Below are 10,833 nucleotides of genomic sequence, written 5' to 3' on the forward strand. Positions count from 1 at the left end.
AACTGGTGACACAGGACCCTGTGGCTTGTGTTGATACATTCAGAGGGAATGAGCTACAGCTGTGAGTGCTGAGACTGTAGGAGCACTTTATTCTCACCACAGGGTCTACCAGAGGAAGAGGTGGTTGTGTGTGTGTGTGTGTGTGTGTGTGTGCGTGTGTGTGTGTGTGTGGCATGGACATGGACTTTTTTTTAATTTAAAGCCATTTAGCAGTTCAACTGCTACATACAGGTGTTCACAGTCCACATTTATATATGTAGAACATATGGAGAGCATTTTATGATCTGTTTAGTCAGGTTCGATTCGACTGTGCAGTTTGTGCACATTATTGATTATGACATGGTAAAAACCTGCCCATAAATAAATAAAGGAAAATCAAGTAAAGATAAAAGGCTGTCATGAAATTGTTATGTTGTGACTCAAAGGTAAGCTCCAATCCAATCGTGTTCTTGGAAAAGAAACTACGTCACAAACAAATCGGGTAGTTTTTCCAACCCCCAACAAATACACAGACGAGTACACCATCCAGAGAATTTACCTAAGGATTATACAGTGACCTAAAGTGACCTACAGCAGGAGAAACGCTGCCCAGGCCTTTTTCAAGTTGTACTGGATTTAACTATTAATGTGGAAAACCAATGACATTAGTTCTGTTCATTGCTGAGCTTCTGCGATGTTTAGATATGCTTGAAACATCACATTTCTTATGCCTTGCCAATTCTTTCAACCCATAAAAATATACCAGTCAAGAGTGCTTTCTTTGGCTTTTAAATGTAAAGTTGGCTCTTTATTTTCACCAACACATGCATGGCTTCAATTTAATGCCTGTATAATGCATCTGTTCCTAACATTTATGCAATGCAGCCTCCAGGCGTCTGCTTTCAAGTTGTGGTTACAAAACAATGAGTCATCACTGTATATGTAATAGCCAGACAGTCCAAGCCTGCTTTAAGTTGATACATGGAGACAGTCTTTTTTTGTGATGAGAAAGTGATACACCTCTAACCTTTTTAGATTCATGCACTACTCTAACCCACCATTGTGCTCACATGCTTCACTCACAGCAGTATCTGTGGATTGTCAGGTTTGTTTCTGGCTGTGTGGGATGGGGGCAGAGCAGATGCTGTGACAGGAAGTTACTAACATGGTCCAGATGTAGGGACGAGAGACCACCTCCGACACAGCTGCACAACATGGTCGACTCTACAGGCAGCGACTGCAGACACAAATAGGATCTCTGTGACGGTCAATAAAAAGATTGTTCAGTTAATAGTGTTAGAGAAGTACAAAGATCTGTTCTTGTTTTCATTAAGCCTGATCTCACTCACAATAGAGGTAGAATACCATTTAAGTTGTGTTTAGAAAAATGCTATTTTTGCTTTTTAATATATACTGGAGATCAAATATAATTCTACATATTCAAATGTTTTAAATAACCCATAAAGATATTAGTTTAACACCGATGTGCCCCCTTGTGTTTAAAGCAAGACAGTGCAATAAAGCGACCAAACAAAAGCCACAGCTGAGCCCATATTTTGACAACAGTGCTTTTTTATCAATGAGAAGCCACAAACTATACTGTGAAATCCAGTCAACCTGGAAACTTTTAAATGATTAAGTACAAAACTTTTGTATGAATATAATTTTATCAAAACAATCACACAATTAGCCAACAGGTTTCAGATCTAAGATGAAATTATTTGATCTGATGTAAAACTTTCTCAGGCAGAAATATCTGTATGATGTTCATGCTGGAAATGCAAAGGGAAGAAAGGCAGAGCTTTTTTTATCATAACTAGACGAAAACACAAATCTATTGCTCACTAAAGAGATGTCAAAAGGAAATTCCTTAACAGGACCTATGTATCCACAGGGACAGGTCTAAGGTGTATTTCTTTGGGTTGTTTTGGTGTTCCATTAACAGACTCTCAGACTGCTGACCTCCAGAGGGCTGCATCCACCTTTTATGTCTCCCCTGTCTTAAGTTTTCACAGTCCATTAATGAAATTCACTAATCCTCATCTTCCTCTTCATCGATTAAGACCATCTTCCGTCTGCGCTTCACAGGAGCAGAGACATCCTCCCCGTCTGAATCCGCATCACCGTTGGTCTCCACATCCATTGCATTAGTGGACTCATCCTCTGTAAAGACAGGAATGCTGCAGTTCAGTCAAACTTAAACACCTCCATTATCAGAGTTTTGTTACTGTACCTCCTTTACCTAAACCTCCTTTATAAACCTATATTTTTACATGCTTTCTAAATGGCTGCCCACCTAGTCATTTAAAAACTAACACACTAAAGAAATGTAATACCATTCTCCTCATCATCGTCCAAAACTCGGCTTCTTTTAGTTGAGATCTTCCCCCGCGACCTGATGTGAACAGAAATAGATTAAGCATTTAGAGCACTCAGACATTTCTCTGCTGGGGCTTGGATTAACAAAAACATGTGGCAATCTCTCACCTCTCAGGTGTACTTTCTGTATCCTCAACAGGAGTGGATTCTGGCACAGGAGCTAAAAATAAAACAAAGAAAAACAAGGTTGTCTTAATCCTTGACCCATCTTTCATTAGCCTCAGCTTTAAACCATCAGATGGCAACGGCTGTAAAATGCTGCACCTTTGGTGTTTCACCAAAGCCTAAAAAAGTGAATGTGTATCAGCAGTTTCAGTCCTGTAGTAGCTTCCCGTCTCACTTCTAAGGCAGTGGAAATGTTTTTTAAACTGGCATAACAGAGAAATCTTATTATAGGAGTGATTTTCAATTTCCAATCTTAGCTTCTGGCTACGTATAAGTGCTTTTTATCGTTCCTTCTGCCCAGCATTTTAAGACGCAAATTAAAATAACTTTGCTGCTTTTCCCGGCCAAACTAACAGATTTGATGTAATAAAATTGCTAGAAATTATCCAGAAACTGAAGACTAAACATGAATTCTTGGCCACTAGTTTAGCCACAACAGGCTATGGAGGCATGTTTCATGTGCACTATGTAACTTAAGGCTTACCTTTAGGACAGAGCTGTAATTACCTGCTGTAATCTGAGACAAGAATAGAGAACTCCCACACTTACCTGTCTGCCCTGAGGTGTGGTGTTTCCTCTTGCGTGTGAGCAGCAGAGCTCTCAGAGCCTGAGCTCTCTGTTCACCAGAGACCTCTTCCTCCTCCTCCACCACCACCCCCTCCTTCTCCAGATTTTCTTCAGTTGGAGTTATCAAACCGTTTTGCTCCTCTTCTCCTTTGGGTTCTTCCTCTCTTGGACTGAGAGCTCCAGCTGCACTCCGCAGCTGGGACACACTTATCTCTGCTGGGATCCTCCAAAAAGACTCCTAGTGACAGAAGAGGAAAAAAAATAACTACTACTAATGTCTATGTAAACTAACAGTTGTAGAATATTTTACGAAAGGGCGTTCAATCAATTTAAATCTTTATTTTTGCAATAAAAATCACTGGTAGCATAGTCCTCTCAGATGGATTAAAGCACACAAGAAAACAACAAATAGTAGTTAAAATTCATCTTTTCACCTGAACCCTTTATCACCAAAATCAAATCAGTTTAAATTTGAAAATATTCCTTCAAAAACTTCATTAGATATGGCATTCTAGAGAGTGGGCGGGAAATGGCTAGAAAATGTTTGTGATGTCCCATCACAATTTTATTCTGTTAGACATTGGCGTAAAATTGTGTCGTATGTACTATCTAGATGACCTTTACCTTTGATTACTAAATTCTTGTCAGTTCATTGTTTAATCCTTGTGGACAATCCCAACGTATTCCCTCTTGGAGAATGAATGGGGCCGAGAAAATTCAAACGCAAATGGAAAATGTCTTCAGCCATTTCTGTCACTGGTGTGAAAAAACCCCCCACACACACCTGTTCATTTGCAGGTGCTCGCATTCCCAGTTTGCGCAACAGCCTCCGGAAACTCTTGTTGTCCATGGCTTCTTCATTTGCCTCAGTGAGAGGAACAAGAGGCACAGCCTGGGACAAACCTGGTGAATGGATTATTTATAGTTTCATTCACAGAGCAAATATTTATTAAGATGTGTTCTTTACACAAACCATAACTTGCCACAGAGCTTAAACCACTTCCAACAGAATTAAAAAAATTGCATGCAACATGATTGTTGTTTGATTTTTTTGGCAATTGCACTTACCATCTTCTTTACGGTGATCTGCTGTTCTGTTCAGACAATTCTGTAGCCACAACAGGGGTCCAGACATGCCTGTTTAAAAAGACAGCAGCATGAAACATACTGGAAGAAGATTTATTGTTGTATTGGTAATAATATATTTAGAATATTACGTCTGACTTATTAATATTGAAAATATCCACCTTCCTGTTGTAGAGCCCACACCATGGTGCCCACATCAGCTCTCTTCTCCACTGGGGATTGCAGGCTTTGGCTCCGCCTTCCTCCACTTTGTGATTTTTCCCTTTCCTCTTCTTCATCTTCTTCCTCACTCGCATCAGATTCATCCTCTCCACCATCTTCATCATCTCTGTCCACAGGATCATCTTGGAAACCTTGTGTTAGACCTTCGAGGAACTCTTCTTCGGTCTGTGGCAGAAAAGGTTAAACCGTTCTTATATAAACGTAAAATGTATAAATTAACATTACTTGGATATTATGTTTACTTATTCTTTTATTACCTGAATTGTTTTTATTTCCCAACCCACAATCTTACCCAGAGGGTTATTGCAAAAGATGAAGGTACATCTGAATGAACTTTACCATTCCATTCCCAGAGCTCTTCCTGTGAGCGCTGCGACTCCTCTTCTTATAAAGCTCTCGTCTCTCAGACACCAGGCCCAGACTGAGCAGCTTATCAACCACACGTGCACGGGAGCGCTTAGCGGTTAGCTTCTTCAGGATGTTACCCAGCACATCTGTGAGAATACAGTTTTATCATCAAAGAGAGTCATCACACAACCATGCGTTCCTGATACTAAATGGACTGGAGCTGAGGTCAGAGGTACAATGAAAGGCTACACCATGACAATTTTGAGTCCAGTACCATCAGAGTCTTTGTACTCCTCGTAGAGCATCTGCAGCTCCTGCTCCTGCTCCTCGGTCCAAAGCACAATCCGAGTACCTATCCTGTTAAAAAATATATATAATTAGTTTTCTTTTAAAGTTTGCAGTTTATAGATTCATTCCGCAACGTCAAAATATTAATCATTCTGCCATGAGTACGTACTTCTGTTTCTTCAGCTCTTTAGCGTTGTCCACCAGACCCATGTGCACCAGCTGCGTCACTACCTGGCGACGTGTGCGGGTGCTGTTGCTCAGTAACGGCAGCAGGGTCTCCACTATATCTGGCACTAAAAATAAGAATCAACATTAAAAGAAATAAGCTTGATCTGAGTACATGATGTGTAACGGAATCTTGTAACGTATAAAACAAGAAACGGAAAAGATGAGAGCAAAAGAAAGCAGACCTTCAGAGTGACGGTGCTCCTCATAGAGCTTGCGCAACTCCTCTTCCTCCTCTTCAGTCCATGTTGGTTTCTTTCCCTCTCTGAAATATTAAGGACAATGTAACATACAATTTCACACTGCAGAACTCAGAACAAGATTCTGTTATATAACACCATAAATGATAATGCCTGTAGTGCATCTGATGCCTGTAACTTGGTGACAATAGTCAGCCTAACATGACACACACAAACAAGCACCAACCCGTCTCTGCTGTAGCCTTCAGTCATCTCTCGTACAGCTCCCACATTCTTCCAGAACAGCAGTTCAACATAGGCCTTGTTGTTTTGCGCTGCCACTGAAAAGAACCTGCTCACCACAAATTTGGCAAAGGTCACCAGTTCCTGCGAACGAGAGAATAAAGTGAAGCTCATTTGTATAATCTACACTGATATGTATTAACAGAGGCAGGTTTGCTCGTGACATTGCTGTACCTTGTAAGCAGCTGCAGCAGGGTCACTCAGGATTTTGTTGAAAAGGTTGAAAACTGACAGCTGGAAAAGCAGGGCGTCCATTTTTAGGTCGACAGCCAAGCGGTGCAGCAATCGAGCGATGCAGTGGTTTGTGTGTGGAGTGTTTTTTGAGTAGGATTTTAATAAGAGAAGGTACGGACGCACAATGCCGGGACTGGCAAACCTGTGAGGGGTAGGAGAAGGGTTACATGCCTCATAAGGATGGTTTTAAAAGTTCTATTTGACATGCAGTAGCAGGTCTTGAATGTTATTTTTTAAGGTCCCCTGACTGTTTACCTCACCTCTTGATAAAGTCGAGAAAGTTGAACTCTTTTTCAGAAACCTGGATGGTCTCCAACTCTTCTTCTTCTAACTCTGCAGCATCATCCTCCTCCTCTACCACAGGCTCAGGAGCAGAGGACCCTGGAATGAAAAGGCATGGTTTGGATGCTTGCACATATGCAGTGACACAAAACGGTTGTGTAAATATACATTTTATAATCTCACTTGGCAGGTCGGCATGCAGGATCTGCTTAAGGAGTTCTAGTTCCTCGTCAGGTTCCACATCGGCTGAACCAAACACATCCCCCTCCGGCCACACCTCCCTGAGTGAGATAAGGAGATGGTAAATACTCTTAAAAAATGTGAGTGATTAGTCTGGGGGATTGATGGGGTGTTGAGACTGGCTGACCTGGCAGCACGCAGCAGTCCCAGCGCTTCTGGTCCCAGTCGAGCCAGCAGGGCATCCTGCACTCGCACCACGGCCTCAGTCCGCTGCTCCTCGAGTGGAGTTTCAGATGTGGCATCGAATGGCACGATGCTTTCAGTTATAGACTCCGACAGCTGCACACAGAAAAGTGGTATTCATATCTTTTAGAGAGAATCCTGATAGCGCACTTTTAACCAAACACTACTGAGCAGAGGATGATTTTCACACTTACCTGAAACCCTATTGCCTTCAGATCTTCCTCCACTATCTTCCAGGTCTCTTCAAGGGCCTCTGGACTAGTTTCTACAGCTGGCGGCTTTTTTCCACCTCTCGACTGTTTCCGCCTCACCTTCTTTTTCTGCAGTTAAAAAAGCCACACATTAATTTTGAAGAACCTACTATTGGCAACACTTTGCATCTGTACATATTTGACACAAAAAATTACCTGAACCATCAAGTTTGAGCGCCCTTTGCAGAAGCGTTCTAACATGCGTAAGTAGAGATGAGTTGACTCCACCAAATCTTTGAGGTAGGACTGAGGCTGTCTGGTTTCATCGTACTTCCTCAACAGGGTCAAGAAAATCTCCCTGTACTCCATCAGGTAAAATATGTTACCTAGAAAGTGAAGGTAAACTGATTATGACAACTAGCAATAAAGTTACATGCAAACCACATACATCTGATCTTAACATTTAAAAGGCCATCATTTAAATTCTATATCTGAAAAAAGCTCTCCTTCTGAACAAGAGCCATGAGCATCTTACTTTTAATAACGTTGGAACTCTGACGGATGCTTTCATCTTGCGAGCGGTCCATCTCATTCACAGTAAGCAGCAGTTCCTGGTACGCCTTAAGTGCCAGGTGCATCCTTTAAAGTACATGAGAGATCATCAGTCTGTGACCAACACAGATTCTCTATTAACCCTCATCCCAACAACCTTCTTACCTGCGCGACCAGGACGTGGCCTCTTTGCGATCAGTGAGAATCATCTCATAGTAGTTGGTGATGTTGCGCTCAATAAAATGGAAAGCCCGGATCGACACGGTCTCAGAAACAAAGTCGGCACGGAAGCCGTTGCCACGGTTGAAGGCCATGAAAAAGCTGAGCGCCCAGAGGTAGTACGTCTCGTCATGCTGCTGAGATTGCTCTCGAATTAAATTCTCCTGTAGAGGAATCAAAGAAAGGGTTGAATGTATTGAACAGTATCAGACATTCTCTTTGAAAGAACTGAGGTGATTTTAATTTGTAACCCCTTCAGTGCATCGTAACATCAGATGTGCAAAATCGTTTTTTACTTTTTTCTATTCTTCCAAATTATTTGGATCATACAGGATTGCCTTTCTTAGCCTTAGTTTGTCTCTTGCTTCTTATTCAAACTATTACTAAAACATTTAATAAATACAAAAATCAATAATCACAGTGAGAAATATTTGTTGACCAGTGGTTAAGGGCATCTTTTTTTTTCCGTCTGTAACTCTCAACAAGTGCGGGAAAAAAATGCTGTTGGGTCTGTAACTCTTTGCTAAAAACATTTGACATTAATGTTACAGCAGCTGACCTTGACAAGGTACATGAGGTGATTGTAGCAGTTCTCTAAGAAGTCCACACAAAACTCTCGCAGGAAGAGTCGCACATTTAAGGCGGAGCGGCGCTTGTCCTTACACTCCTGAGCCTGGCGATTCCTCTTAGGAACGCGTCTCACTGCTTTGCCGGTGTCATGAGTGTAATTTTTGAACTAAAACAAAAAGGAAAAAAAAATAGTGAGATTCATACGGATAAAACTGTTCCAAGATTACTTGCTCTGAAATCTAGGCTGAGAGGAGTTCACTACTCACATGATGAATATTTCTGTGATAAATCACATCTTTGTCCGCGATAGACTTGAGGCCTTGAACAACATATGAGCCTCCAAAACGAGAGTGTCTGAAAGTTTTAAAAAAAGCACCAATATATCACAAATATGTCAAACAAATGGTGTCAGTAGATTTGTGATTCACATGTGATACACATTCTTATGTATTATGTAAGTCGTGAAACTCTGATCAAGGGTTTCTGAGTTTAAACACTGGTCTGCTCTTTGCTTGTGTTGTACAGGCATAGAATGAAAATTAATTACGTGGTATGATTCCATTTATTTGAAGCATTTGTACAAGCAGTGACTCTACATCAGCTAGACTGTACCTTGTTCCTCTTTGTAATGTGCGAGAACGTTTCTCTGCGTGCTCCTTCTGCCTCAGAGCCTCCAACTCCTGAGAGTCTCTCTGCTTCTCTTCTGCTGAACGAGCCTGACCGGCGCTCACCAAAGCTTCAGGCGTCTGCATGGCAACAAAAAAGGCTCAGACACAAGACACCAGAAGATTTATATGTGTAACTGAAAGGTGTTCTTTACACTAACCTGGTCTCTGAACATGAGGGAGATTATCTCCAACACATGCATACTCCACTGCTGCTCACTTTGAGCCGACGCCAGGAACTTGACCAGGTCATCGAAGCCGCTCATGTGAATGGCCCAGAGCAACCGGTCATGGACGCTGGCGTCATCGTCCACTTTCTACAGGAGAGGCAAAGTGAAGAGATAAGCTGCCTGTATGATATCTCTACTATAGGAAATATTCAGCACTGTCACTTGTATGATCACACTGATATTCATGTTAAAGTCAAACCTTCTCTTCACAGGGGTCTGCCGGTACGTGAAGTACATTCCTGACCAGCAGCAGAATCCTCTCTATCAGCAGGTTATCCTCCTCCTGCCTCTGCTCCCAGTCCTGAAAGAGACACATAACCATTAAACACAGTTTACTGATATCATGTAGAAAACAGGGGAGGTCATGTTAATGGTGAATTTTTACCAGTGAAACACTCACCAGTTGTAGAAGGTTGTATAATATCTCACTTAAAATGCCAAACACCCTCTCACTGGCAAATGCCTAAAAATAGAAGCAGAACACAAAAAATATTCAATATTATACAATCAATACATTTTGAACATGAAGTACTTTTGTAACTATAGTAAAGGAAAATCTTATCCAACACTTACATTATTGTACACGTTAACGTCCAAGTTAATATTGCAATCATAATGAGCTCACCGTACCTCTTTATAGGCCTGTAAATGAGATGTCACTTGCAAAAAGTGATGCCTAAAGACGGGGTCATCGGGGACTTTCCCAAAGCAAAGCATGGCAGGCTGGGTAAGGTTGACCATGAGCCTGACAATAATAAAGAGAGGAGTCATATCAGCAACAGTGAATCTTACTTACAAAGTTCTACAGCTTTATTAGAAACTTTAAGGTACAATTATTTTAATGGATAGTCTAATGAGAATGTTAAATAAAGCGATACTTGGTTCCAGATTTGAGATGATATATCATTGTTTTGGCATTGTGATGTATATGACCCCCTGATTATTTATTCCAGCCATAATATAAATTCACATAAGCATACATTTTAAGTTCAACAGGATTTATACCTAATGCAGGTGTCAAATAAAGCCTTGTCTTGTCCATGCTGAATGATAATAGGTAGGAGGTCGTTCTGCACAATCTGGCCTGCACCCAGCTGCTGGCGGACATCACGGGTGTCATCTTCGTGGCGTAAATACCTGATCAAGTCTTTCACACTCTCTGCAGAACAAAGACAGACCAGTAAGAGGATGACCTAATGTAACCGCATCAATGTATCAACCTTTCCTCTGATAATGCAAGAAAACCCTTGATTTATTGTAATAACTAAATAAGTGTACTTTCTAAAAAAAAAAAAACACTCACCTAAGCAATCAGCTTCCTTGTGATAGGTGTCTCCCTCAAGATAGCCAAGAGCGCTGCACGTTGCCAAAAGCTCACAATTCATTCTGAGTAAGTCCATGCACCATCAGACAGCTTAAAGGTGAAGGTTCAGTCTATTTATCAAAAATAATGATATGGGAAAAGCAGATGATAAAGATTAACAGTAGTTTTAATAAGAGAACCAGATGTGTGTGTCCTATTCTTTAGGACCAGATCAATCTAACTTATATTTACTAATGGGCGTTCACCTGCACATGACATGATATGAACCATAGATGTGAACGGTGTATCTGAATCTGAGTCATCTGTAGAGATTATCTCAAACTGTTTAGTCTTAAAACTGTTCAATCTATTAACGCCCTGGCTTTACGACGTATGAGCACTGTTGGTGGGTTCTAGGTATAG

At 41.2% G+C, this 10,833-nt stretch overlaps 1 protein-coding gene across 3 annotated transcripts; it reads right to left on the reverse strand.

The window, feature by feature from the left end:
• Positions 1-1,680: 1,680 nt before the first annotated feature.
• On the reverse strand, positions 1,681-10,507 carry timeless (timeless circadian clock). 3 transcript variants are annotated; one of them, XM_069678518.1, is made up of 29 exons: positions 10,411-10,507; positions 10,113-10,266; positions 9,738-9,852; positions 9,508-9,570; positions 9,307-9,408; positions 9,039-9,194; positions 8,825-8,958; positions 8,479-8,566; positions 8,202-8,378; positions 7,589-7,806; positions 7,407-7,510; positions 7,088-7,257; positions 6,875-7,000; positions 6,625-6,776; positions 6,441-6,538; positions 6,236-6,356; positions 5,916-6,117; positions 5,686-5,825; positions 5,445-5,524; positions 5,204-5,327; positions 5,021-5,103; positions 4,738-4,892; positions 4,338-4,563; positions 4,159-4,227; positions 3,875-3,993; positions 3,073-3,328; positions 2,467-2,506; positions 2,316-2,374; positions 1,681-2,142 (listed from the first exon to the last, which is right to left on the reverse strand). In XM_069678518.1, exons 1-29 carry the CDS (start codon positions 10,505-10,507, stop codon positions 2,012-2,014), a joined length of 3,759 nt encoding a protein of 1,252 aa, XP_069534619.1. In that variant the 3' UTR covers positions 1,681-2,011. The 3 variants fall into 3 exon arrangements, with proteins under 3 accessions (XP_069534619.1, XP_069534617.1, XP_069534618.1); XM_069678516.1 differs by having other exon boundaries at positions 2,467-2,518; XM_069678517.1 differs by having other exon boundaries at positions 2,467-2,518; positions 3,067-3,328.
• Positions 10,508-10,833: the final 326 nt, after the last annotated feature.

This window comes from Semicossyphus pulcher, unplaced genomic scaffold, assembly GCF_022749685.1.
Source record: "Semicossyphus pulcher isolate SPU_LCO1_2020_fin unplaced genomic scaffold, fSemPul1.0.p SCAF_3, whole genome shotgun sequence".
Lineage (NCBI taxonomy): Eukaryota > Metazoa > Chordata > Actinopteri > Labriformes > Labridae > Semicossyphus > Semicossyphus pulcher.